The sequence below is a fragment of the Chondrus crispus genome, genomic scaffold (genome assembly GCF_000350225.1).
Source record: "Chondrus crispus Stackhouse genomic scaffold, scaffold_224, whole genome shotgun sequence".
In the NCBI taxonomy this organism is placed as follows: domain Eukaryota; phylum Rhodophyta; class Florideophyceae; order Gigartinales; family Gigartinaceae; genus Chondrus; species Chondrus crispus.
The window spans coordinates 92,149-118,573 of record NW_005179100.1 but is presented as its reverse complement, the minus strand read 5'-3'; the positions used below and the strand labels follow the sequence as shown (position 1 = coordinate 118,573).

At 50.8% G+C, this 26,425-nt stretch overlaps 15 protein-coding genes; 8 read left to right on the top strand and 7 right to left on the bottom strand.

Moving 5' to 3' along the window:
* The first annotated feature begins 401 nt into the window (after positions 1 to 401).
* On the top strand, positions 402 to 2,307 carry CHC_T00008441001 (dihydrolipoamide dehydrogenase). XM_005715617.1 is given in 2 exon segments: positions 402 to 1,991; positions 1,992 to 2,307. The coding sequence occupies 1 exon segment, from the start codon at positions 402 to 404 to the stop codon at positions 1,989 to 1,991; it is 1,590 nt and encodes a 529-aa protein (XP_005715674.1). The 3' UTR covers positions 1,992 to 2,307.
* A 2,185-nt stretch (positions 2,308 to 4,492) lies between these two features.
* Positions 4,493 to 4,903, bottom strand: CHC_T00004302001 (hypothetical protein). XM_005715616.1 is given in 2 exon segments: positions 4,493 to 4,693; positions 4,694 to 4,903. 1 exon segment carries the CDS (start codon positions 4,901 to 4,903, stop codon positions 4,694 to 4,696), a length of 210 nt encoding a protein of 69 aa, XP_005715673.1. The 3' UTR covers positions 4,493 to 4,693.
* A 95-nt stretch (positions 4,904 to 4,998) lies between these two features.
* Positions 4,999 to 6,913, top strand: CHC_T00004301001 (hypothetical protein). XM_005715615.1 is given in 4 exon segments: positions 4,999 to 5,095; positions 5,096 to 5,111; positions 5,219 to 6,564; positions 6,565 to 6,913. 2 exon segments carry the CDS (start codon positions 5,096 to 5,098, stop codon positions 6,562 to 6,564), a joined length of 1,362 nt encoding a protein of 453 aa, XP_005715672.1. The 5' UTR covers positions 4,999 to 5,095; the 3' UTR covers positions 6,565 to 6,913.
* A 168-nt stretch (positions 6,914 to 7,081) lies between these two features.
* On the top strand, positions 7,082 to 8,545 carry CHC_T00004300001 (hypothetical protein). XM_005715614.1 is given in 2 exon segments: positions 7,082 to 7,633; positions 7,634 to 8,545. 1 exon segment carries the CDS (start codon positions 7,082 to 7,084, stop codon positions 7,631 to 7,633), a length of 552 nt encoding a protein of 183 aa, XP_005715671.1. The 3' UTR covers positions 7,634 to 8,545.
* Positions 8,546 to 8,563: 18 nt separating this feature from the next.
* CHC_T00004299001 (hypothetical protein) lies at positions 8,564 to 9,043 on the bottom strand. Its single transcript, XM_005715613.1, has one exon. It carries the CDS (start codon positions 9,041 to 9,043, stop codon positions 8,564 to 8,566), a length of 480 nt encoding a protein of 159 aa, XP_005715670.1.
* Positions 9,044 to 9,285: 242 nt separating this feature from the next.
* On the top strand, positions 9,286 to 10,475 carry CHC_T00004298001 (hypothetical protein). XM_005715612.1 is given in 2 exon segments: positions 9,286 to 9,945; positions 9,946 to 10,475. 1 exon segment carries the CDS (start codon positions 9,286 to 9,288, stop codon positions 9,943 to 9,945), a length of 660 nt encoding a protein of 219 aa, XP_005715669.1. The 3' UTR covers positions 9,946 to 10,475.
* A 15-nt stretch (positions 10,476 to 10,490) lies between these two features.
* Positions 10,491 to 10,742, top strand: CHC_T00004297001 (hypothetical protein). Its single transcript, XM_005715611.1, has one exon. It carries the CDS (start codon positions 10,491 to 10,493, stop codon positions 10,740 to 10,742), a length of 252 nt encoding a protein of 83 aa, XP_005715668.1.
* Positions 10,743 to 10,778: 36 nt separating this feature from the next.
* On the top strand, positions 10,779 to 10,970 carry CHC_T00004296001 (hypothetical protein). The gene has a single exon (XM_005715610.1). The coding sequence runs from the start codon at positions 10,779 to 10,781 to the stop codon at positions 10,968 to 10,970; it is 192 nt and encodes a 63-aa protein (XP_005715667.1).
* A 4,145-nt stretch (positions 10,971 to 15,115) lies between these two features.
* On the top strand, positions 15,116 to 15,460 carry CHC_T00004295001 (hypothetical protein). The gene has a single exon (XM_005715609.1). The coding sequence runs from the start codon at positions 15,116 to 15,118 to the stop codon at positions 15,458 to 15,460; it is 345 nt and encodes a 114-aa protein (XP_005715666.1).
* A 66-nt stretch (positions 15,461 to 15,526) lies between these two features.
* CHC_T00004294001 (hypothetical protein) lies at positions 15,527 to 17,127 on the top strand. XM_005715608.1 is given in 2 exon segments: positions 15,527 to 16,861; positions 16,862 to 17,127. The coding sequence occupies 1 exon segment, from the start codon at positions 15,527 to 15,529 to the stop codon at positions 16,859 to 16,861; it is 1,335 nt and encodes a 444-aa protein (XP_005715665.1). The 3' UTR covers positions 16,862 to 17,127.
* A 200-nt stretch (positions 17,128 to 17,327) lies between these two features.
* On the bottom strand, positions 17,328 to 17,775 carry CHC_T00004293001 (hypothetical protein). XM_005715607.1 is given in 2 exon segments: positions 17,328 to 17,481; positions 17,482 to 17,775. The coding sequence occupies 1 exon segment, from the start codon at positions 17,773 to 17,775 to the stop codon at positions 17,482 to 17,484; it is 294 nt and encodes a 97-aa protein (XP_005715664.1). The 3' UTR covers positions 17,328 to 17,481.
* Positions 17,776 to 17,801: 26 nt separating this feature from the next.
* Positions 17,802 to 18,695, bottom strand: CHC_T00004292001 (hypothetical protein). Its single transcript, XM_005715606.1, has one exon. The coding sequence runs from the start codon at positions 18,693 to 18,695 to the stop codon at positions 17,802 to 17,804; it is 894 nt and encodes a 297-aa protein (XP_005715663.1).
* A 146-nt stretch (positions 18,696 to 18,841) lies between these two features.
* CHC_T00004291001 (hypothetical protein) lies at positions 18,842 to 19,240 on the bottom strand. The gene has a single exon (XM_005715605.1). The coding sequence runs from the start codon at positions 19,238 to 19,240 to the stop codon at positions 18,842 to 18,844; it is 399 nt and encodes a 132-aa protein (XP_005715662.1).
* An 880-nt stretch (positions 19,241 to 20,120) lies between these two features.
* CHC_T00004290001 (hypothetical protein) lies at positions 20,121 to 21,018 on the bottom strand. XM_005715604.1 is given in 2 exon segments: positions 20,121 to 20,460; positions 20,461 to 21,018. 1 exon segment carries the CDS (start codon positions 21,016 to 21,018, stop codon positions 20,461 to 20,463), a length of 558 nt encoding a protein of 185 aa, XP_005715661.1. The 3' UTR covers positions 20,121 to 20,460.
* Positions 21,019 to 21,970: 952 nt separating this feature from the next.
* Positions 21,971 to 22,531, bottom strand: CHC_T00004289001 (hypothetical protein). Its single transcript, XM_005715603.1, has one exon. It carries the CDS (start codon positions 22,529 to 22,531, stop codon positions 21,971 to 21,973), a length of 561 nt encoding a protein of 186 aa, XP_005715660.1.
* Between the last annotated feature and the right edge of the window lie 3,894 nt (positions 22,532 to 26,425).

The following is a 26,425-nucleotide window of genomic DNA, read 5'->3' as shown; positions in this document are numbered from 1 at the left end:
TCGTCAGTAGAGGCGTGACGCTCCAGGGCCATCGACAGCGCGAGCATGCTAAGTTGCTCAGGGATGTGCCTGCCACCGTAGAGTCGGGAGATTGAGTTGGTGATTATGATTGCCCTCAATCGTGTTGGTACTGTGCCAAAAGAAATGGAAATTCAAGGAAATGCGCCGTGGGAAAACGGATCGCGATCCATAGCCACACAATTGAGGCCCTGTTCATGTAATGCCGAGGATCAACATCCGTCCGAGGCTCTGTTTCGCTGCATTGTCCTCATCCTTCAGTTCATCGTTTTATCATTCCAAGACCTGTTACCGTAGACACCAACTACATATCGAACTCGCACAACTCGACAGCACGGGATCGATAGACAAGATCCGTACCCTAACAGCTCGTTTGAATCTTCATGGCTTTCGTCCCCTCATTACCGGTCGCCCACTTCGCACCCTACGCGTCAAGTCATAAGTCATCTCTCCGTCGCGCATTGCTGCGCTCGCCATCAAGACGAGCATCCCGTCTCTCCCCTACTGTGCATCGGTCGGCCCCGGTGCAAATTCGAGCATCGTTTGACTATGATCTCGCTGTCATTGGAGCTGGAGTCGGTGGCCACGGCGCGGCTCTCCATGCAGTATCTAAGGGTCTAAAGGTCGTTATATTTGAAGCTGCAGACGTTGGAGGAACTTGCGTCAATCGCGGATGCGTCCCCTCAAAGGCACTGCTCGCTGCTGCCGGTCGCGTTCGCGAAATGAAGGACGCTGATCATTTGCGCGCCATGGGAATTTCGTTGTCGGACGTCGAGTATGACAGACAGGGGGTTGCCGACCACGCTACTGGGTTGGCGTCAAAGGTGAAGAGCAACATGGCTAACTCATTGACTTCGCTTGGTGTAGAGATTATCAATGCCAGAGCGACCCTGACGGGCCCGCAAAGCATCAGCGGGTCAAATGGGAGTACGTATACGGCGAAGGATATCATTCTTGCCCCGGGAAGCACCCCGTTTGTGCCGAGGGGCATTGAGATTGACAACAAGACTGTGTTCACCTCCGATGGCGCACTCAAGATGGAATGGGTTCCGGACTGGGTCGCCATTGTTGGTTCTGGCTACATCGGTCTCGAGTTCTCCGACGTATACACGGCTCTTGGTTCAAACGTTACCTTTGTCGAGGCTCTGCCCAACTTGATGCCTGGTTTTGACCCGGAAATATCTCGTCTTGCTCAAAGACTGCTAATTAACCCCCGTCCTATTGACTATCACACTAACGTCTTTGCGTCCAAAGTCACTCCGGGGATTCCGGGTGAGAAGCCAGTCGTCATCGAGCTTATTGATGCAGGATCGAAAGAACCAGTTGATACCTTATACGTAGATGCTGCCATGATTGCCACTGGCAGAGCGCCATACACGAATGGACTCGGTCTTGATAGTATCAATGTCGAGACACAAAGAGGGTTTGTTCCTGTTGATGAAAAAATGAACGTTGTAGACAAAGATGGAAACGTCATTGAGCATGTGTACGCGATTGGGGATGTCAATGGTAAGATGATGCTGGCGCATGCTGCTTCCGCGCAGGGAATTAGCGCCGTAGAGAACATCACTGGAAAGTCGCACGTCGTAGATCACAACACCGTCCCAGCGGCATGCTTCACGCACCCTGAAATCTCCATGGTCGGATTGACGGAACCAGCAGCAAAGGAAGCAGCTAAGGAAGGCGGCTTTGAGCTTGGGAAATCAATCGGCCATTTCCGCGCCAACTCCAAAGCTCTGGCTGAAGGTGAAGGCGATGGCATTGCCAAGGTGTTGTTTAACAAGGACAACGGCAAAATTCTTGGAGTTCACATCATTGGAATTCACGCGGCTGATCTGATTCAAGAGTGTTCCAATGCGATGGCGAGAGGAACTACCGTGGATGAGTTGGCATTCTGTGTGCATACGCATCCGACATTGAGCGAAGTTATTGATGAGGCTATGAAGGGAGCTGTGGGAATGGCAGCTCACTAGAGCCCTTCATGCTTGTTTGCTGTCTTGGTATCTTTACTGCGGAGAGGAATGGCAGTAAATGAAGACATGTTGACATTCAGAATTTTGGATTTGAAGCGAATTCTTCTTCTGAGCATGGCCCGAAGCAATTCTGAGGAGACTATGATTTCCATCATTCAACTCTGAGAAGACCTGTGGTTGAAAGCCGAACCTATAATAGAACAGGACAACATGTCGACATGGTTCTAGTACCGGGTGGTATGTTACTCCTGCGAAAATGTAGTTAGAGGTCATCGAGCAGGCTCTTCTTGCGTCTTTTCTTTATTCCCAACTTTTTGCAGATGCGCTCCCTGGCTGTCGACTGACGGCGTCCCCTGCCTCGACCTCTGCCTCGACCACGACCACGCCCTCGCCCACTGCCCATCTCTGTTTCACTAATGCCGGTACCTCCTCCAGTATTCTCAGTTGGCCCGTTCGATCTTCTGCGATCCATTGATCGCTTTTCTAAGCGCTCCAATAATAGCCTATTCGTATCGCTGCCTTCTTCACCCCTCATCACTTTAGCCCAGTCTGTAACCTTTGGCAATTCGTCGTCTCCCGTTGCTTCAGTTTTTTGTACAGAAACCTCAACTGCATCCTCCCATTCATCCTCGCTACTACTTTCGTCGTCCTCCTCTGGCCCAGGACTGACTTGCCTGATGACGAATCCTCTTTCCCTGAGTTCATTTCTGCGCTGGTGTAATTTCCTGACCTGCTCATCTAGGCGATGAACCAGTTCGCCCACAGCTAACCTCTCCCTCTGGGGATGTCGCGAATGTTCAGCAAAGGCATTCATTTTGACTCGCAAGTCCGCCATCCCTACGCGCCGCGCACGAACGGAGGCCCATGCCGCCGAAACAACCTCGACGAGGCCGTCGTGGTCTCCTACATCACCGTCACCTATTATCGCGACCGCATTCGATAGCTGCTCTTGAAGTGAATTTAGAATCTCGCTCAGAGAGTCAAGCTCATGACGAAAAGAAGTTACAGCGGATTCAGTTTGGTGTTCTACTGCCTCTTGATCCTGGACTGGATATGCAGCGGCGAGAGCTGTCAACGCTCGAAGGGCGACAACGTCATCCCGGATGAAAGGGCGCCACTCTCGAACCAAAGAGGATATGGCGTGCGCGTGCCGCGACGCCAGGCGAGACTGCGGCCTCATAGTAAGGTCCGCGGCAGTGCCATGCTCTCGTGTAGCCGGACGGCGTTTTGCTTTCTTGTCCTTGCTTTTCTCCGGTGGGGATGTCAAGGACTTATCGGAAAGCACTGCCCGGCGTAACATCGCAAGAGGAGGGTAGGCACCGAGGGCGGAGAGAGCGGACACGAAGGCTGGACCTGGTGGGAGGCGGCGTAGCTCGCGAACAACCTCGGTATGGGACAGGGAATTGGCAGCGAAGCGGGCTGGATGGAGAGAGGTGGAGGTCTGCGGGGTCGGGGAGGCATGGAGGGTCGGAAGATGCTGACGGAGAGAGGTTAGGGCGGCGTGGTCCATGATGGAGCAGGCGTCCCCGGCTTGAGAGAGGGGAGGGGGTACGTTTTGGTACTGCTGCTTTTTGTCCGGCTGCGAGTCGCTGAGCAGGAACATGAAGTCCGGGCTTGGATTTCAGGGTGCGGAATTGGACATTTCAGGGTTCTGAGAGTATGATATGCAGTTTCAAGATTAAATTTACAACGTCGCTCTACCCCTCGTGGGGTATCACCAGCAGGAGATGAAAGGTTGGATGTTTCGCGAGGATGCAAATCACTGTCCACGGCCGCAGCTTTGAGGTTGGGAGCACGTGATTTGCGGCAGGTGCCAGCAAGGCTGCGACATCGTTTCGCAGAGCCTCCGCGTTCTACTTGTATTTCGAAACGGTATCCAAGGCTATTGCCGAAGGCGGAGCACTGTATGTGCTGTAGGGTGGATCTTGATGTGAAAGGAAAGGCAAGCCTCGCGCTTCTAGCTAGAGAGAAGATACTTGACATATTTATGTGGCCGATGTCGTTTTGTCGGAAACCGCAGGCCCTAACTGCACTCATGCTCGCCGTTCTCTGAAAGGGAGATTTCGTACTAGAAAGAGAGCATTAAGAGCTGCTGTTCCAGTAAGAAGTCGCAATGGAAACAGGCAACTCATTATCTCTGCCGCGCTCTCTGTGGCATGGCCCGGGTACGCCCCGTACCTGAAAGGTAAGAGTCAGGCTATTTTCGAATTCTTCAAGGTTAAGCAAGTGGGGGCTGCCACATATCTTGTGGCCTTTTCAGCGACGTGTCTTCTCTTCTCTAACTAAAACGTCGCGGGAAAGTAGTCTCTCTGTTGAAAGGGCCGCATGCCCACTGAATTTTGTAGTCTATTGATACGCATGGGTGAGAAGTCTGCATTGGACGTTGGCGCAGAACACTTTCACAACTACTGTACGTCATATCAGTTCGTGCGACGATCTTGACGTGAGATTGATTGTCTGTTATCTGTGTCGTCATCACAGAGCCGCGAGGGAAACTCTTCTATACTGTACAGAGGAATTTAATTGAGTTGGTGCAACCCTAAGCAGCACTAGGCGCATATTAGTCTGTGCAGAGTGATAGGGATACATCCAGACGGGGGCCGGACTCGGGGCTTGCTTTCCCCTTTCTTGAGGACGGCCTCACGGTGTGAGGTCGTCTCGAGAAGAGTGTCAGCCACGTCTCGGACACGGCCCGTATTGGTCTAGCGGTCTTCAGGTCTGGGGCCTGAGAGATAGAGGGGCCGGGTCGGTACGTGACGACGTGTGGGTTGTGTGCGGGGCCATCCGGTGCTGCGGCTCGGTGCCGTGGTACGGGCGCGAAAGATTGGCCGCTTTCCTCTCAAATGACTCCCACACCAATAAAAAAATAATTCTTCCCGCAACTTCCAGCGTTTTTTGCAATTCCCGCGCATCACCTCAATTCCGATCCGTTTGTTGCCTTATTCCGAACCCAAATACTTCGCACCCTTTTACATACCACCCCCACCCCCACCCCCACCCGCTAACATCCCGTCACTGTCCTTCTCAACAACCGATCTACCCTGCGCCAACCATCGAACGCGCGAAAAACTTAAGGAACACTTGCCTCCCCATCTCTCCCCGCCATGACCCGCAGCATTGGTACGTGCCGCACGAAGCTTGAAATCAACTATACCCGCACTGCTCTTTTCAATCTAACGCATCACCGCTTTTCGCCAATCCGCGCGCGCCCATTTTTTATCGCTTAGTTAGTTTGCAAGTTGGTCAATGCGGGAACCAAGTGGGTCTCAAGTTCTGGGAAGGGATTTCGGCCGAGCATGGCATCGATGTCGATGGTAAATACATCGGCGATCGTCCCGACCAGGAGCTCCATCGCATTGGCGTCTATTACAATGAAAGTTCTAGCGGAAGCTATGTGCCCCGTGCCGCGATGCTGGATCTCGAACCCGGCGTCTTGATGGCCATCAAAAATTCAAAGCGCGGGCAACTCTTCCATCCTGACAACTTTGCGTACGGTCAATCCGGGGCAGGGAACAACTGGGCTAAGGGCCATTACACGGAGGGTGCTGAACTTGTAGAAACTGCTTTGGATATCATTCGAAGGGAAGCTGAGACTTGCGACGTGCTTCAAGGTTTTCAGGTTACTCACTCTCTAGGGGGCGGGACTGGATCTGGCATGGGCACATTGCTTGTGTCGAAAATCCGTGAAGAGTATCCCGATCGCATGATGTGCACCTACTCCGTGCTCCCATCTCCTAAGGTATCCGACACTGTCGTTGAGCCTTACAATTGCACCCTTTCAATTCATCAACTGATTGAAAACGCCGATTGCGTTTTCGCAATTGACAATGAGGCCTTGTATAACATCTGCTACAACACCTTGAAAATTGAGCAGCCGTCCTATGATGAGCTGAACAGTCTCATTTCCAGCGTCATGTCCGGTATCACTTGCTCGCTTCGGTTCCCTGGGCAGCTCAATGCTGACTTGCGGAAACTTGCAGTCAACTTGGTTCCCTTCCCTCGTCTGCACTTCTTTGCCGTCGGACATGCACCACTGGCTGCATCCAACTCCGCTGGATATCGCTCCCTTTCCGTCCCGGAGCTCGCTGGACAAATGTTTGATCGCAACAACATGATGGCTGAAATCGACCCGCGTGAAGGTAGGTACCTCACTGCTGCAGTCTATTTCCGTGGTAAGGTTAGCACGAAAGAAGTCGAAGACGAGATGACATTGATGCAGACCAAGAACTCGGCTTACTTTGTTGAATGGATTCCGCACAACATAAAGACCTCTGTATGTGATATTCCGGCAGCTGGCGAAAAGATTTCCTCTGCATTTATCGGAAACACCACTGCAATTGAGGCAACCTTCAAGCGGTTTGGTAACCAATTCCGCTCCATGTTCAGACGTAAGGCCTTTTTGCATTGGTACAAGAGTGAAGGCATGGACGAGCTTGAGTTTTCGGAAGCCGAGTCGAACTTGGCCGACCTTGTTTCCGAATATCAGCAGTACGGTGAAGCGACTGCTGACGGTGTGGAGGGATACGAAGAAGAAGGGTATGAGAACGACCATCCGGAAGACGATGAGGAATAAGCCTAGACGAAAGGATGTCCTTATTTTTATCCATGACAGGCTTCATGACTTCTGGGGCAGGAAAATGTAGGCTCTGGCTGGGTTCTTCGGGACCTCAGTCCGGAACGAGGAAATTCATGATGCCTAGGTGTAGAGGTCAGGTTCTGGTTGATGTGCCAAATTCCAAGTTGTGTCACCGTTTTGCGAGTCCATTCCTTCGTGGTTGAAGAAAGTTCGGTCTTGTTAGTTGCCAGTATCATCTCTTTGTCGAGGGGTGTACGCCTTAGATTGGGCACCAGTTTGATAACCCATGCAACAACTCTATGGTCGTCTGAGTGGGTGCGTGGAACCATTAAATTCTTGGTTGCCTGTTTTTTTTTTGTCTACAGTGCATCAAATTTTCGTCGCGGATTTTTTTTCCGTATGTGCCCTTAAGGTTTGCGATGGCTTGCAAATTTTAAGCGTGTTGGAAAAACGGGTGGAGAATTGCCGAAACATCCATCCAATCCGCTGACTTTGCATTTGGGTGCACGTGAAGATGTCGACTCCAGAACCCAAAGCACGGCCTGACGGACAGTTTGATCCACGCGACATTCAAGCGAAGAATGTGGCAGGCAGCACGGCTGGTGCGGGAAGCGGTGATTTTCATGTTTACAGGCATCAACGGCGCGTAGAAGTAGCGCGCATTGCGAACATGGAAAGGGAAGCCCTGGAGAAGGAGGAACAGGGCAAGGCATTTCGCGCCGCTGAGGAGAGGCGATTGAAAGAAATCAATAAAACTCTGAAGCGCGCATCAAAGAGACGTCGCAAAAAGGAGCTTAAACACAATCGCAAGAGGATTCGCCCGGCTGTTGAGGCTGTTCAGCCTGGTGTGATTGTCGGTGACCATCCCACAGATGCAATCAACGAAAACGCGGCAATCGAAGAGAGCCCAGACGAAAAGGCAGAAGTAGAGAGCCCATCACCCGGGATCAAACAACGTCGTGCACCAATTCCAAACACAACGCAGGTGGAGGAAAATGGAGACACGGCGAATCTCGAGGCCCTAGATGAAACCTCACCTTTTATCGAAGAGAAACATTCTTCTTGAACGAGAATAGGGAAGGGAGTTTGCAAGACTTGATTCCACCTCTTCGCGTACTCTAGATTTTGAACTCGAGTTGTCGCACCTTTAGAATAACATCAGACAAACCGGAGTTTCGGACGTCAGGGACCTCAATGTTTCAGGGGCATAAAGCCGTGATATTTCCCAAATCTGTCAATCAGATTTTGACATTTCGCTACAACAGCGACTTGGGCTGGAAACTCTCCACGCGACAACCACTGAGCAGAGAAGCGGGTATCGGTATGCACGCTTCGGTCGGCGTGAATAGGGGCGACGAGGGGGTTGTTTGCTGGGTCCCTGGGGCGGCGTTTCTGCCCTCCCAACCTCATTGGATGCGCAAGCGTCTATTTTCATGCACCCCCCTCCGAGCTCGGAACCTGGCCAAAACCAGAAGACCGGTTTTCGTCACCATGAACGCCGAGAAAGGAAAGTCAGAACCAGAAGAAGGCGATGGTGAGAGTGAGAACCCACGTGACTGGGATTCGTCATGGAAAGAGTTTGAGGAGCGTAAGACGAGTAATGGTGGCGTGTTTAAGCTTCCTCCGGACGACTATCAGCAGAAGCAGGCGAAGTTTGAAGGCGAGCAAGTGGAGAGACTTACATCGGCATGGAGCAACGATAAAGGTTTCCTTATTGGTGCTGGAATAATCGGTTTTATAGCGTTGTTCTACGGATACGTTTTCGCAACGGGCGGAATTTCTCATTCATAAGGGCATTTGAGTGTACAAACACTGAGAGTGAAGATAACCCGGCTCACATTTCCAGAAGAGAGCCATTACGCATGGAAGAGAGTTGAAACGTTGGTGTTTTCAAAAGCTGTGTTGGCAGGGGCCCGCACAACACATGTGTTACGAGTAGAAGAGAATAAAGCGGTTTCTGAAGCCGGACTGGCCGCAGATACACCCGACCATGACATTAGGTGCGCGATGCTTCCCCTTTCCGTGTAGCATGAATAGCTGTGTACATCGTTGCGACGGAACGAAAGCCTCGATGGTCGCCTTGACGGAGTAGATTTCCAGCGTCGCAGTTTAGAGGAGAATCCGGTTCTGGGTGAGAAAGAAGGATAATGATAGCGCGGCAGGTTGACTGCAGCGTCCACGCCGGAGACCACGCATTCTTCAGGATATCGATACAGATTTCCCCAGTCTTAGGGTGCACGTTCGGATGGAAAATCTTGGTGAGGAGACGAAAGTTTGGCGCTGTGAGGGGGTACGAGCTCGGAACCTTGACCTCAAGTGAAAATCGACCACCTTCATAGGGAGTCCCCTCCGGACCTGCGACTGAACCTGCCCATCGAAAAAGGTTGCTGTCTACCGGTGAAAGAAGAATATCCGGGTTTGACTTCTTGGCTTCCTTTTGCAGGTCGCGGTGCTCCTTGAGAAGGCGCTGTGCCATTGCTAAACTCTGAACTGGAAACACAAATCAACGAGGCAACACCCTTCGTTCAACGTCTTGCTCGTCGACGCAATACGTTTATGGAATCCTTCGAGTAACAGAAATGGAAGCGGTAAGTATGTCTAGTCAAGGTCTGACAACTTCAGGCTGAGGTTGAGCGGATGAAATGTTGACTGTTGTGAGTAGAGCGAATGTTGTCCCTTCGTCTGAACGGCAGGGGACCGCAAGTATAAATTTGGGACATGCAACATGGCGCTCTAGAAAAGACTGGAAATATCAAGTTAAATTTTACTTCTTTTTGCAGCTCCCTCTCTATCCCCTCAAGGACGCCGTATGATCGAATAAGCTACGGCACGGGCAAAAGTTTTTCGGGGCAGTCTTTGAGATGCCAGCATCCGGAGCCGAGCAAGAACGTCTTATCGTCTGTCTCACCATTCGTGCATCTATCCTATCCTCAACGTCTTATGGAGCAACATCCAAATAGCGAGGAATACTACACATGCGGCAAGTGTCGAAACATCTTGTTTTATAGAGCTCACGTTATGCACGAGGGCACAACCGGCCACTGCAGCGATGGAGCGGGGGTGAGCCAAGTGAAGGAACAATGGGGAGCACGCGAGACGACGTACAAGGGTGTTGGAGGAAAATGTAGCAGTGTGTTTACCTCGGAAATGCCAGAATGGGCTGAGGGCGCAGCCGGCAATGACGGTCGTCTGATGTGCCCTAAATGCAGCGCCCGGGTCGGATCTTTTTCATGGTCAGGAGCGCCGTGCTCATGTGGAAAATGGGTCACTCCAGCGTTTCAATTCCAGCTCTCTCGAGTTGATCCGAAGGGCATCATTAACATACCCACTGCCGTCATTCGTGACGCCACCGGGAAAGATGCACCCAGGCCTTCCTGAACGACTGGAGTATACTTTTCGGACGCCCGTATTGTGAACCCGGGCTGTACTCATATCTCTTTGACGATGCACTCTAGAAAATGGATGGCTCAGCCCACATTTTTGTCATTGTTATCATGCCATCACAGCTCTAGAGGGTACCAGCAAGTGCTGCGAGATGATATCAACAGACGACTTTTCAGCGAGAGGAGCAACCAAGGTCGTCGGCGATGTACTGTAGAGAAAAGTCGAATATGCTTGCCCCTCCCCCCTGAATGCATCCAGGAAGAGTGAATATCAAGACTATGACATATGAAGATGGCGCAAAGGCTCAAACGAAATTTGAAAGACGCCCCGAGAGCTGTGAAAGGCCTCCTAGACCGCTTCTCTCCATGGCATGGCCGAGCATACTTTTGCCAATATAGTTCCTAATCTGCTCTGTAGCATCCTTGTTGCACTTATAGTAGCCGACGATGTTGGCGCCGTTGAGTAGAAGCGCAATAACAACCATGAGAAGGTACGAGACATTAAACTTCAAGACGCACACGACACCAAGTAGAAGCCAGATGATAGGACTGATGTACATGGTCCACCAAAAAATGCGGCCGTCAATGACATTGAGGTTCTCGCGATCCGCAATCGTCTCGAAGCGCCACGCTTGTGTGGTACCGTCGTCAGCAATCTCATTCCACCACCGCAAGCCGACTAGGAGACGGCCTGTGACGTTTTTCACGGTCCAAAAGTCGAACGCGAGGAGCGTGACAGTGATGACAAACTGGATAACAAACGAGTCTGTGAAGAAGCCAAGCAAGAGATAAGAGGCGATGGCGCCGGCCTTGAAAATCACGTGAAATATGGCAACGGTGGGATGCGAACTGCGCCGCAAAAGCGACTGGACGGCACCTTCGGCTTCCTCTTCTTCCTCGGCCGCTTCAGCCGGAATAGTGGATGAAGGCTCCGCGGATGGGGCAGGCAGCGAATGGTGGAGATCAGCGTTCAAGAACTCACCGGCCTCGCCGGCCTCTGCCTCTTTGGCGGACATTTGAGCAAGTTATGGAGGAAGCGACTAAGCTTGCGTGCCAACGTACCTCGACGTGAACGGAGCCGAGCGAGCAGAGAAGGGAAATGGGCTTTGGTGCGGCATTACTACTGTATCATAATGTAACGTGCAATATGATGATGTGGACAGGGGCCCTATTGGTGACAGAGCTTACATTATCATCAACTTACAGTAATGCATTCCTCTGTCATGAGCCCCAGTGTCTAGGAAACATTTGACCTCAATTCAGGTCAAATAGCCTCGTGGCCATTACTAGGCTACTTCTCAACTTATTTTTTCCGGACTTGTGCTCACTTGATAAGAAGGACAAAGATACGCTCCCTCCCGTACTTGAATTCTGCGTGGTGGGAGGATGGATTTGGGTGGTAACTGAGTATTCTTTCCAATCGTTCTTACAAAAATCCGGAAAAGAAGCGTTTTGGAGCATCCTTAAAATGTTCTGTATTGATAACCAAAACGTCCGTTTAAAATTGCGAACGGGCACTTAATCTAAATTGGACTCCTCGTCTTTCTTTACATTCAGAACTGCTATCCTGATGTTTTGCAAGATATTATGGCCGATAGCAAGTACGGTAAAGAAATTGTGTCCAAAATAACTTGAAAATTTTACAATTTATTTCGCAAAAAAAGCTTGCCTCATATGGGCAAAATCGCTTGTCGTCTACACTGTATCTCGAGAAGTAGACACCAGGGCGTGAGAGATGTGTGTGGGGAAACACGACGCGACCGGAATCAATTGAGACTTGCATATCGTCGCGTTGATCGGCAGCAGGGTGGCAGGATAGAGGGCGATGGTATCTGCGGCGAGCGCCTCAGCTTCCCCGGCAGCCATCGTCTTCCGAATCCTGGCGCTGGGCTCCTCGACGGCCGTTGCTCTGCACCTATCCCCGATCGTGATCCACGCGAAGGCCCCGCAATCGGTGACGCTGTGCGCCTGCGAGGAGCCGCTCCTGTCGCGCACGGGCCTATCCCGCGTCGCGCGGCAGGCGCGCAGCGGGTCGGCCGGCCGCGTCGCACTGCTGGACGCCGGCGTGCTGGCGGCCCTGGAACGCTGCGCCGCCAGCGAACACTCCTCCGTCAGACAGGCCGCGCAGGACGCGCTGCTGGACCTGCTGCGCGAAGACCGCGCCGTGGAAGAAGTCATGCGCATACGCGCATTGCGGGAAGCCTTGTCGCGCTTGAGAGGAGAACCGGCAGTTACGGCGTGGACCAGAGTCGCAGAAGTGGACGCAGCTAGGATGCAAGTCCGCCCCTGTGGTGTTTGCGAATGGTCGCTAGACGACGCTGTGCGCATCGTCTTGCGTGACGCCGGAGTTTGTCCTGCAGATGTTTCTGCGACAGCAAACCCCCCATAACACGCCCGCCCGGTGGGTGAATGTACCGGTAAATGTGTGCGTCGCCGGCTAACTCTGCCTGTAAGCAGAAATCACGCTGTCAACATCAAAGTGCCGTACTTCAAATGCTATGCTCGCGATGATGCACTTCACCTCAGGTTCTCCAGTACTGAACTGAAGAACCGGAAGAGAAATGCATCACTCCAGTAAAGCGTCTTGAAGAATATGTTTGTTTGGCAGCTTTTGGAGGACGCTTGCGTGCGTCTCACGTCTGAATGCATGTAATCAAGATCGCACTTGTATCGGGCGGCAGAAGTCGGCGGTATGAAAGGAAATTGGAGCGAGGATGGCTCCGGCGACACTCAGCATCGCCTGTATCAAAGGAGTTGGGAAAAGATTGCCAGTCAATTCGGCGACTCAGCATCGCCTGTATCAAAGGAGTTGGGAAAAGATTGCCAGTCAATTCGGCGACTGGCGTGCTGTCCTGTAGGAGAAGCACGTCGCGAAGGGCTCTGGGGTGGGCCGGGAGTTTGAGCCCGTCTGCTGAAGCGGCACTGGCGGGGTGTCGAGCGACCTGCTGGATGACGGCGCGGCGGTAGGGGCTGCGAACAGTAGTGTAATACGCCAAAGTCGGTTTGTCGGGGTAGACCGGGTAGAGGGCGGGCAGGACAAGGACAGCAGCGAGGGCGTCGCACTTTAGCCAGGGACGAAGGGCGCTGCACGGCTGTGCACGGAACCGGTGGGTTGGAACTGGCAGTGGGCGGTCGCTTTGCGGACGGGGTTGCGTCTATGGGTGACGTTGAGGTCATGCTTGCATGTAGCGGCATGTCCCGCAGGGGAGACCATATGAGGAGCGAGGCAATGTTGGTAGTGCTGAGAGTCTGTGGTCCTCGACCATCCGCATTTTGAGGTGGGCGCTTGGCACGAGCGATTTCTGACTGCTCTGAACCTCAGACGCTGCTGCAGGATGCGCAGTTATGAACGAGACGGATCCCAGGGCGCTGTTTAAGTGAGAGCAAGAATGCGAGACGCGCCTGCAGCATCTCTGCTACGAAAGCAGCTCCCTGCTAGTTTCATCCCCATACTTGCACTCGCCGCGACTTGCGCCCCCGCCCTTCCGTCCCCCGCTGCAAGTCTTAGCGGTGTTTCTTCCCCCACCCTCGTTCCCGCACTCGCATCGACCGCGCCCAACCATCCTCCCACACCACTGGTGAGTCATAGACACACTAGGACATTCAGTCTTACGAATTCAGACCATAGGTGTACGATGAAAGAGCATCTTCTTCAGCGCCTGACTTGCAATACACCTGCAGAATTTGCAGAGCGAGAAAATGGTGCGATCGATATTAGGGAGCAGAATTATTCGGGAAATGGCTGAAGCACACCTTTCCTACCAGTCAAAACTACTCAAACATGCTTTGCCTCTAGCCTGATTATATGTATGTCGAGAGATTGTTGCCGTATCGCCCTGCCCACTGTTATATCACGCCTCACATTTTTGCTTCTCTGTTCTCGCACTTAACTTTTCAAGATCGCTAGTCAGCTATCCACATTTGGACAAGCCGGCAAGCTTCAGACTGCCTGTCGGGACCCAAAACAGGACACAAACCAAGTCACGAAGTGGATATAGACAGGTATGCCACATAAAAGGGGGAGTTCATTTCTCAAACATCAAGGGATCAGAGAGCAGGTGCGTGGACAGGTATGCCACGTCGAACACGTGTCTTATTTGCATAGATTCAAAAGAATATAATAAATATCAATGATATGTCCAATTGGCCATCAGTTCAGTAGCTCCTGTAGCGCAATGGATAACGCGTTGGCCTCCTAAGCCAAAGATTGCGGGTTCGAGTCCTCCGAAGTTCCCGCCAGGGGCTCTATACTTTTTTGAATTGAAAGGCCGAAAGTGAAAGGCCGAAAGTTTTTTTTTCGGTTTGCCCTTGCCTGCCTGTGTGATGTAACTGCCTCGTACCCTTGGGTAGCCACCACTCGAACGGCAGTAGAGCTTGCCTTTCCTGACGAAGATCCCTACCAGCAATACCACCACCAGACACCGGTCTGCGATGCCTTTTCACTGCGAGCAATATTGAGGAGTGCGAATCAAACCATTTGAGCGGAGATGGCGAAGGTTGGCCAGCTCTATGGACAAGTCCCAGGCGCCTTTTTGGCGGCATTCTGAACATTCACCAGATCATTCGGGCAAGGGTGAAGTTGTTCCCGAGACGCGACGTACGAATAAGTCTGCACGCCTCTTTGTCAACAGAATAAGCCTTTCCAAATCGTCTGCTTGACTCAAAACATGCATTTTGCACATGAATCGTTTCAGGCCTGCACTTGAGGAGTTGCGGCCGCGTGTGACGCGGGGGGCGACAGATTAAATGAACGCCTCCTCACCGAAGAAGACATTCCTGCAAATCTGCGTGGATAGTGTTGGGCATCAAAGGTCGGAATGCTCACGATGTGGATGAAGTCTGCAATATACCGGAGGCCAAGTTGCTCGACTCATTGCAGAGTGAAAAGGGCATACATATGGTTTCTTCAGGTTTCTGTGTCTACTCTAGGGTCTCGTAAGGGATTTGCAAGTGGCGACTTGCCTTAGAAGAATCCGGGCCCTAAGCCGAACAAGCGGCGCCTTGTTTTGCTGATTCTGCCAGAGGTTTTGCATCTGTTAGGGGGGCATTTTCTGCTGACCAATCACACGCCGAATCGGCGATTAATTTTCCAATCAGAAGTAGCTATCCAGACAAATGACGTGTACGATCGCGTGCACTGCGCTCTCCCGCCCCTCGGGCCCGGCATGCGGAGCCGCAAGCTGCCTCGCTATGTCCAATTCATGTCCGACAACGTCTCCCACGCCACCTTAGTCCTCATTCTGCTTGCTTCCGCCACCAGTTCCCTGCGCGACCTTCAGCCTGCGTTGCGCTTACGGCCCTCTGCGGGAGGCCGTCCCGCGTCTCCGCTCCGGCTGTCGTTTGCCCGGGTCAGCAAAGTCCAACTCTTAGGCCCCGCTCCTCCTGAATCCCACTCCCCCCATTTCCGCCCCGCACAACATGTCCTCTTCTTTACGCACACATTCGTCGTCTGCCCAAGTCCCATCAACTTCTCACGCCTCCGCCCTGCCCTTGGCCCCGGCAATATCTAGCATGATTTTGCAACTCGCTGACTCAGCGCGCACTAACCTAACACTCACGGACCTGCCGTGCCCCTCATGACGCACCGTCAGGCTCCCCATTCTTCCCACTCCACCTTCCGCATTCATTTCTTACCTCTTTACTTTCTTCCGGCAGCGCTATTTTCGCGCCTCCTCAACGCAGCCGACAAGCGACCCCCGATTGCTCCCGGTCGCAACATGGCACCTCCGCCCCCCGCTCCGCCGCTGCCTTTCGCCCCAGTCCGACCTTCTGGAGGCATTGCTGCCCCACCACTGCCACCGTCTCACCCTGTCCATGCACGAGTACCTTCCAAGCTACCGGAATCCATACCAGACGCTTCTTCCCCATCATCTCCACCATCTAACCCGGATGATCGCAATGAACTAGTATTGTCCAAGGTGCCCCAGTCCACATCCGGTCATTTCTCATCATCACCGTCACCACCTCGTCCGGCGCATTCACGAGCGCCTTCGAAGCTACCTTCATCTCTAGTTTCTCGGGAGTTAACCCCTTCTGCGCCTCCGTTCACTCCCTCTGCTCCTTCCTCCCCAGAACCATCCGATGGTCCCATTCCTCGTCTCCCCATCATGCTGTCGCCACATCCCTTCTCTAGGCGAGTGCGTTCCTCTTCCTCCTCCCCTCGCCGCCCTCGTCGCGCCGGTACAGGACTACCACACCTCTCTCACCACACAAGCGTCTCCGACTTTGAGCTGGGAGAATCCGCATCTGGAGACCGTCCGGCTCGTGATGAGTTCGAAGAAGAATTCCTCGCCCAGGGAGTTGCAGAGCATGACGTTGAAGGGAAATTAATTAACTCGCATTTGGAACGTGTGGATTTCCGGCAGCTAGACGATGACGAAGAAGTCCTTAGTGAGTCGGGTTCCCCAAGCGAAAAGAACCAGCAGGAGAAAAAGTCTCCAGCGCAAGCCATGAAAAAAGCAAAGCAGAGCACCGTGCGCAGCGACTGGAAACGCATTCCAACCGAAGTTGGTTGCGCGGGCTGCGCGGGTTGTGCAAGATTGTGCGGTGAGAATCGGAGGTTGAGGAGACAAATGGACGAACTTGAATTTGAACTGGCGAGTGGCGTTTTACACAATCCCGCAGATGGATTTGACCCTCCGGCTGTCATGTCTGCTGTTCCTATCCTCCCACAAATCCCAGTTTCTGCAAAGCGCAAGCGCGGTTGGGGATCCAAGATGAAGAATCCAACCATTGCAAGCTTGAATGGGGCGAAGGCTAGTGAAAAGGAAAGATTAAAGAGCAAGGTTAATGCACTAACGGTGACGACAGAATATTTATGGAGGAAGTTGAATATGGCAGAAATGGAGCTACGGACATATCGACTGAAAGACCTCAGAAATCGAATGAAACTGACTAGGACCCTCAAGTGATTCTGTGAACAATAGGAGCGAACAGTGCAGAGAGCAAAGTTCAAGGGAGATGATAGAGAAAAAAAGCGAGTGAGGTCGTGGCAAGACTGATGTTTTAACGATCGTGACTGCAAAAACGGAGACGACTGCCGAGGAATATCAGTTGGCAACCAATATATTAAAGATAACGCACGAGCACCTGTATACCATACTCGCGGCATCTAACGTGGGGATGTTGGCTGCGAGCTTGCGAGCGACAACTGCAGATATTGCGGCGCTTTTCGATAGTTTCATATACAGCCGAAATTTCCAGTATGCCAGTAGCATTACCAAGGTATTGGCTCCCCACCCATCAATTGATAACGCACGATGCTCTTCTCGAGTCGCGTATTTCCAGAACCGAGCTTTATCGCGTCGCAAATATGTCTTCTGCACACGGCGAAGGAGAGTTGCCTCCGGCGCGCAGAGGCATATTACTTCTCACAACTTTCTCACAACTATGGCTTTTCATTTACTATCTTCAATTGCTTGCATGATTTGGCATAATCAAGAACACTATCCAGTTGTCCGCTATAATATCTGTCACGGCTAACCCGCACAGACTGCAAATCTGACTTCCCTTCCAAAGAGCATATCTTTTCTTACCTTTCTGTATGCTTTCGCTCTACTTGTTTCTTTCTGGACGGGCTGTTGGTGGCCGAACCATTGGGCGAACCATTGTGGTGGCTTTGGGTTGGACTTCTATCGCGCTTTTTCAAGCTCTTGATCTCTTTCCTCAATTTATCTATCTCTGCTTCTCTGTTCTGCAGCTCGTATTCAATCACCTTAGTCCCACTCGGAGGATTGAGCAACTCTTTCACCGTTATCTTGTCTTCACGGCTGAAGATACGGCATATGACGGACTCATTTCCCCGATAGATCTTTCTGTGGTACATCAGCGAACTGCCACTGCCGCGAGTGGTTATAGTAGGATCGCCAGACGCTTGTCGGTCTCTTTCCATATGACGGACTCATTTCCCCGATAGATCTTTCTGTGGTACATCAGCGAACTGCCACTGCCGCGAGTGGTTATAGTAGGATCGCCAGACGCTTGTCGGTCTCCGTCCTTGTCGCTTCGGCCATGAAGTTTACCCACAATGACGCAAGCATCTTTTCCACCAACTCCACCACGGTCGACAATAACGTATTCTTCGATATTGGCTCGGCGGTACGCTCTCCACTTACTGTCGAGGTCGACATTGCGAGTGGAGGGACTCGTGACCTCAAACACGAGTACGGGGGGATCAACGTTTTTTCCAAACCTGATTGTCTTTGATTGCTCGCCTGCTGTGGACTCCATAGCTCTATCGTCACGATATTTGCCGATGGAGACGTCCGGCTCGCGTACCGTGTCCGATTTTCCGGAGGAACTAGACCCACCTGGCGAGGACGTAGGTGAGCCGGAGTCATCGAACACCTCACCGAACTGAGCCTCCAGAGCCCTCCTGCGACTCGGTATGTACACTTTTCCGCGTCCATAAATGGTTATGTACGCTTTCTTAGTGGCGTGAGCAACTTGAGCTTTGCTGATAATGTAGGACACTATGCGTTCGTGCAAGTTATCGCCCATCCTTGGTGAGAAGACAAGCAAGCCGTCGACGAGGTCGTATTTCTCACGGTCACCTTGCGGAAGTTCGGCGTACTGCGTAAACGTGCAGGGGGTAAGATGAAGGGCCCTGGGTTCTTCGTCGATGTGGACCGAATGACCTGGTCGTTTTGCCACTTGTGCAGGACCTGGAAAATCGGCAACAAGTTCGTCGACGATTGCAGACGGGGCGCTATTGTTGTCCTTCGTTATGGTTGAGGCCATGTCCATGCAGTGCCGTCATTCCGTGCGGTCGACACGGGCTTTAGGGGTTATATAGAATGGTTCTTGAAAGCCGGAAGACGCCAGGCAACTTGGATGATCACCAGGACGACTGAAATAGCCAGTTTATCCCGAAAAACTGGAGATCTAAAATGTTAAAGGAGGGAGGAATATAGGGTCCACTGCAAACGTTCTGTTGGAAAACACGTGTTTTGGCAAAAGGCTAACATGTACATTCGAGTCACGACAACTTTTTTTGTCTCAGGGCCAGTCCTAACAAAGGACTTTCCTCTCGTTTTTCCTTTCCCTCGCCCCGTTTTTATTGAGTTCTTCACTAAAATCGGAAGCACATTGCTGTAGTTTTTACTGTAATGCCATCCCATAGTTCCACTCCTCGGAAATGGAACAGAGTCTGGACGGTCTGCAGATCCATGCAGCATGGAAGGTACAGCAACGCCTCCTCGCGCATGCACATGGCCCAGTCTGACTCCCTGTAGCTCGACAAAAGCAAAGCTGGACGACTTGTTGCTATAATGAAGTCCCTCGATGTGCATGACCAAAACTGGGCTGGATTGAGATATGAAACGAAAGATATGGAAGGGATGGAGGGTGCGGGGAGAGACTGTGTCGGTGTCGATGTTAGGAGGATGACGCGGTGGCGGGGACAATAGCATGTCGGAGGATGTGTGTTGGTCACGGTACTGAGGAGGTGAGGAAGATGGTGATGGGGCGTGGTGGTCGGGCGCGAGGTAGGGGTGGCGGGGAGGAGGGGACGTGGGGATTTTGGGGGGGAAGGGGGGGTGGCGGGGAGGGGACGTGGGGATATTGAGGGGAAGGGGGGTGGCGGGGAGGAGGGGACGTGGTCTTATTTGGGGGGGAAGGGGGGTTGGTGGCGGGGGGGAGGGAGCGAGGGCGGGGTGGTTCACAGGAAAGGGATTTCGGCGAAGCCACTTCATCATCGATCATGAACTAGAGAGCAGCCTCCCCGGCTTCTCTCCATTTCATGATCGATGCCAAGGAGGCATTTGATTTCAAAAAGCTGAACTCTGGGTGCTGAACTCTGGGTACCCTTCTGCCGTCCGGTGGTGCTCCGTTTCCTAAACAGAGTGTAAAATGCTAGCAAACGACTGTCGCAAATTTCACGTGGGCGTCGAGGCGGGGGAGGGCCGAGTTGTGCACATAAAATGGCGGGAGAAGGTACTGTGTCTGGTTTGTAATGTTGAGAGAACTAATGCTTTGATCTGCATGTGCTCGTATTTGGATTTAATTCCACCCTTTCATTGTACTGCAAGTGCCACTGCACCGCATCGAGTCCATGGAATTTTAGTAGTGTGCATATGGACTGGGTGTGGATTGGTACTTCCTTTAGCCAATGGATTTCGACCAGTTCGCAGAATTACCAAGCATTACAGTGGTTCTGTGTAGCATTCGTTGTGGCGTGCGATTAATTTAATGAAATGATCCGGCCAATAGCGTGACCGCAACTGGTTGAAGGAAAACAAAAGAAAAGAAAAGCGCCTGTTAGGACTGGCCCTCAGTTGGCCTACGCATCCTGCTACTTTCCTAAAATCAAATCGCATTTCCTATTCATCCGCATACATGCTTATTCTATTTGCCTACTTCCCCGACCCTCCCCCACCCTTCTTCGAGCCTTGTCCGCAGAGGTCTTCGCGACGCCTACGGTAAAAGCGCGACAGATACTAAGATCCGCTGGAAATATCACGCCTGAAGCAATCAGCATGTAAGCCAAGTCAAATTTTTACATACCACGATCTTACTTCTTGTATCCACGAGAAGAGCGACGACCACGCGCACGTTCGAATTTGCGGCCCTTGGAGCGCACGTAAGGTTTGACGTGGCCCTTCTCGGCAACACCGAAGAAATGTTTATAGACTTCTCTGGCGTGGCGCCTACCTCTGAGGAGAACAGTTCCAGCTCCTGTAGGAGACCTCACGGCGAGCTGATCGAAGGTAAGGCACTCACCGCCGGCCTTCTCGATGCGAACGCGGGCGGTCTTGGAGAAGTCGAGGGCGCAGACGGTGAGCTTCGGAATGTCCAGCATGCGCTCGTCGTCAAGGACCTTGCCGACGATGACGGCAGTCTTGTCTTCGCGACCCTTCATATAGGCCGAGATGCGGGAGACGGACATCGGCGGGCGGGATGTCCGCGACATAAACAATCGCTTGAGGACGATGCCGTTGAACTTCTCATCAGTACGACGAGCGAGGAAACTGTACAGCTGCACCAAGAGCGACAGGTACGGGTTTTCGGACTTGGGCGCGCGGCGCCCGGGCTTCTTGATGCGCCCTCCCTTTTCCAAATCGATACCCATGGCGATGAAAGTGTGGGATGGCGACGGACAATCCCAGAAATGCGAGGTGTTGCCCGATGAGGAGAATGGGACGTCGGTAGGTCAAAGATTCACCGGATCACTAAAGTGGGCTCGGGGGGCGACGTCGGCGGTGATTATATCATTCGCGCATGATCCAATTTCTTCGGCATCTCCAAATTAAGTTTTTTGAACATTTTCGACAACTTTTGACTCTTTTGGAGCCTCAGGTGGACATGCAAAAAGCAGAAATTGGATCCTGCGACGTCATTGGCAATTCCGTGCGCACGCCTGCCGTTGCTCGTATCTTGGTCTCCTTCAACCTAGCTGAGCCTTCGCATGCGTCAAGTGTTGAGATATCTAGAAAGTCCCCCGCAAATGACCATCGTGAATATGGCGCCGCTGCCCATCAGAAAAATGAGTCATTGCGCGTCCGAAGGGTTTCCGATTACAAGTCTGTTATTGTCGCTATCGAGCAAAGAGCAAACTCGACTCGAGTCCAGTCTCGGTGCTGGTGCAGTGATGTTAACATAATGGCGAAACGATCGGGATGCGCGCTGCACTAGCTTATCAAAGAAGGCGGTCAACCATCTACAAAGGTGGACAAGACTGTTAGCTAAGTGTCTGAAGACACCCATAACTGTCGAAATTGCATGCGGTCCCAAACAACAAGGAAAATTAAATTAGACCTGCACGAGACAAGAAGCGTCCATGAGATGAACTCTTAGGAAGCCTCACGCGAAGGGCAGATATCTACTAAATGCAAACATCTCACAGCAATTTAAATACGGTCTTGTTTAATACAGAAGCGAAGAACCCTGATCATAACCATAAACGCCTTACCGGCTTGTCCTTAATGCTCCACCTACCCTCTTCCCAGCTCATGATCTACGCATCTAAACCACCCCCCCAAACAAATTTACACCCAATACATTACCCGTCCACAACGCTCCTCCTACCACTCGTCTTGAGCCATGCGCAACTTTTCTTTAAGGTCTTCACGTCTTCGTCTGACCTGTCCGAGCTGACCTGTCACTTCAGCAAGCTCCTTCTCCGCAGACTTCAAGCGTTCCAATTCTGACTTCGCAATCCTGCCTCTGCGCACCTCTTCTTCTCTCTCACTCATCTCGTCCCCACTACTTTCTTCCCCCCGATCCCTCGCCGCCTGCATCTCCTTGACGCTCTCATCGAGTCGCGCCAATTTCCGTCGTGCACGGGCCAGGTCTCTTGCCACTCGGTCCCTCTCGCTAAGCAATTCCCCCGCTTGCAGCTTCGCGTCAATAATATTCCGATCGATCCGTTCTGTGTCTGCAGTGATGGAAGATGCCGCTTCTGTAGCTCGCACTGTCTCCTCCCGCAGTGCTATTCGCGCCCGACGAGCATCTCCTAAGCGGGATTTGAGCCGCTCTAGAGACTCGACTGCGACTGAGACTTCGCTTGGTGCCGGTTTGGTTGTTCGCAGCAAGACTTGGAGACTCTCTTTGGCTTGAGTCAAGACGTCTTCCGAGGAAAACATCGCATTTTCTAGGGCACACATAGCAATTCCGTAGGATACTCGCGTGAGCGTACGTTGCTGTGAATCGAAAGAATTGAGCGATGAAGATGTGCTAATACTGGGATAAGCTCAACCGTCCCTTCAGAAATAGGCTCCCAGCACGCGGCTCTCACAGTAGGGGAACAAAGATGGTTTGAACGGGCCCGATTGTGAGGGCAAGGAAGGTGTGAAGGAAGAGGCCACGCTGCACACGAGAAACTGCCTGCTGCCCTGCGCTCCAAAAAGAGTGAATTGTCCAAATAGAGAAACGTCTTTGCTGCGCAGCAGCCCAGCTTGAGCTGCGCACAGACAAACATTGTTGGCGCCGTTATGTACAAAGACGGTGAAAAATGATCGGGTTCGGTATGATTCAATAATCGAAAAATAAAAGGAAAAAGGAAGCTAATAAGCCAAAGAACACACCAGATGAATACACCACAATTCCGATTGGAGACCTATCACCCCGAATAATTCTTTTTCTCGCTGTTCGTGTGCTTGCTCCAATTAATTAATTAATTAATAGGGTGCTCCTGAAGGGGAAACGATTATCAAATAGAGTCCACCTTGCAAAAGTAGATGCATTCGCCGACGCCCATTTGATTTTTCACCTCTTCGGTAGCGATGGACACGCTAAAGATGGACAATTCGCAGTACCGAGTGTTCTTCAGATTGCTTGAAAGGATACACTTCCTCATCAGCCCATACTGAGTGTGGTAGCCGGCTTCCTAAAAACAGGGGCAAAACATTTCAACTCATACAAAGCCATTAGTATTCTCTATCAGGACTCGCATCATTATTTACACGAAACCAGACTTTGGCAAAGCATGTTCACTTTTACAAAGAAACCAAACCTTGGAGAAGCTTGTTCAATTTTGCACGATATCCACCTAAAAGTTCAAAGGAGTGAGATAAATATGAAACGTAAACTATGAAGTGGCTCTTGTCGAGTTATGGCATTTGCGCGCCAAGAAATGGGGCGATCTAACAAAATAGAGCGGTGCGAATATGGCAGTTGCGGAATATTAAGCACCCCAATCTGCAAACACGTGACCTGCTTCTAATTTACTGACAAGAATCGTTTTGTAGAAAATTGTTTCAGTTCACATGCCAAAGACACTGCATCGCCATGACTGGTTTAATTTTTTTTCTGAAGTTATTAGAACCGAATAGGAAGTCCTCAACGCAATGTTTCTATGCTACTGGCATAAAATTAGCTTTAGGAAAAATGCTTTCTGTAAGCTGACTTTTTCTTTTGAACACCTTTATATGCATCAACGAGCTGTTTTGCACTAGAATCGACAAGCAAATTCTTTACCTGTGGTGATGGCCTCCTGGTTTCAAAAAAAAAAAACGAAGTGAAATCTCGAGTCTGGTTGTCTAGAAAAGATAAAATAAGTTTTGTCTTCATGTGAGGACTAACGGTCCGACTTGCTGTTCCCGTCGAATTCCACGACGCTAAGGCTACACTTCGAGGAGCGCGTAGGAAGAATGCAGAAGAAATCGATCACTTGCCAACTACTATGCGCGAGGTCTGGTCACGGCGAATGGCGAAAGTTGTCCTGAACCAACTCTACACTGGATGCTCCGCCATGTTTCAGCCTCTCAAAGTAATTCTTCAGCTGGGCAGAGGGAAATGTCGACACTGCAGCAACGAGGACACTGTAGCCCACTTCTTCACATTCGCTTCCCGCGCGGGAAGTGGAAGGGCCCATTTCACGGAACGCGTGGACTGGCGAACTAGAATTTTAGAGAAACCACTCCAAATATTGGGGTACCTTGTTCGGGAAGGAGAGCCCGAACTAAAAGGGCTCTTCGGTTCAAGGCGGAATTAGCCTTGATCCCTCAAATAAAGAAGAAGAAGAACGGTCCGATAGGTGCTAGTTGCCTAAACATAGATCATGCCCACATTGTACTCATGCGTGATCTTTTCACGCTAATCTCTCACCATTACACGTTTCACATGTATGTCTGCGAATGATTCTCTACATACCAGACGATCATGAAAGTCTAAAGATACAGGTCTACCAGTCTCGAAGAAAGAGAAGATTCTATTCAACCCTTGCATGTACCATTTGAACGGACTCTCTCTCTCTCTCTCTCTCTCTCTCTCTCTCTCTCTCTCTCTCTCTCTCTCTCTCTCTCTCTCCCTCCCTTTGTTTTATTTCTGTTCAGACCACAGAGACCATCAGTTAGTCTCACTTGGATGGAGTGCATTTTCAATCCCCTCTCACTTCTTGTGAAGACAGCTTATCAGCATTCGCGCAAGAGAGAGATATTTTATTTCACAGTATTATGCAGGTCGCTTGCAAAGTACACGGGCACTCTGAGATGGAATCACATTTAAATACTCGTCACTCCAACACTTTGCCGCCGCTGAGTCTGTTGTTGGGAGAAGGGAGTTCGAGGTACAGACAACAAGTTGTTGATTCAATTGGTACAGTGCTGCACGCTGCGAGGCCCCGGCTTCAATTCCCGCCAGGTACAGTACCAAACCAAGGTACCGAGCGATATTAGAAGCTTAGTGTAGTGTTTTTTTTTGCACCTGCACTCTCACCATTTCTGCTTCTGTCACCCATCGCACTCCTTCTTCTCCCCATTCAAACCTTATCATTCCATTCAATGTTTCTTCGCTCGCAATTTGTTGACAATGTCACAATCACAATGATAACAAAAGTCATAAACTGAGAAGGCGAGATGAAGAAGAAGTCATAGATGTTTTAGACCAAATGTTGCTCACTGGCTTCAAAACAAACAACACGACGCAACAAAACAAGCTTGAAAGCTTTAAATATTTGAAATACCTTGCATGATGCCGTCAAAATGATGAATCAACGATGTGAGGGAACAAGTGGACCCGTTGTTGCAACTGAGAATATATATAGATATAGACATACACAGGCATGAAGCACAAAACATAAACGTTACGAAAAGTGTTCGTCCGGATTCGCATCAAAGCGCTTTGAATGGATTCGTTCCCTGATCATCGTTTTAATCTCATACATAGTATGTTTTTGATGTACTGCAGCACAGACGTCTCGAATGTGGGAAACGATTTTTTGTTAATTTCCGGTTGCAAGATTGGAAACATAGCTATTCTTCGTGATTGTCTACAATTCATGAATTGAAAACGATCGAATCGAAAGGGAACATGAGCTGCGTATTTGTTCGTATTGTTGGACAGAAAGCCACACCTGACGAGTGTAATAATCTACACATACCGTACCATCCTTTAACAGTATCCTGCGAAGGTATTGAGAAGACGTGGCCATCCTACAGCCGGTCTGGCTTAACCCATAAAAAATGAATATGTAGGGATTCAACATCTATCCCGCAATAGCTATACACGAAAGCTGTTTCGGCTGCTGCAATGCTTAAATCAAAACTGTTGTTTTGTAACTTTGCCTTCGGTAAGTTAATAAGAACTGATTTACTCACCCATATAAGTCAGTCAGGGAGATGTAAAGGGCGTCTCAAATGTATGAGGAATGAGTCTGTGTCATCCTCCAAACATCTATCATAACCGCGCGCAGAATATTTGTTCGTCTGAAATGGTGAAGCCTTCATTCTTCGTCTCGCCTTCTTTTCTCTGTATCCGTTTTTGTGGTAAAGCGAGCAAAAAAAATTTCATAGGAGATGTGAGAAGAAAATGTGATGTGAAGTAGATCTATTGTTAGTTTCCACCCTAGTACCCTCTGCTCATATGAATGTTAGATCAAAACTTGAACTTATGTTTGTGGTAATTCAACTTCGCCCCTTCTTTTTAAATATCACCAATGTGCAGTGTAACATGCTATATTCATATCCTTTGGGATGATGAAGAGGACTCTTGATGTGTAGGACTTCAAATCATTATCAAACAAATGTGTCGCTGCTGGC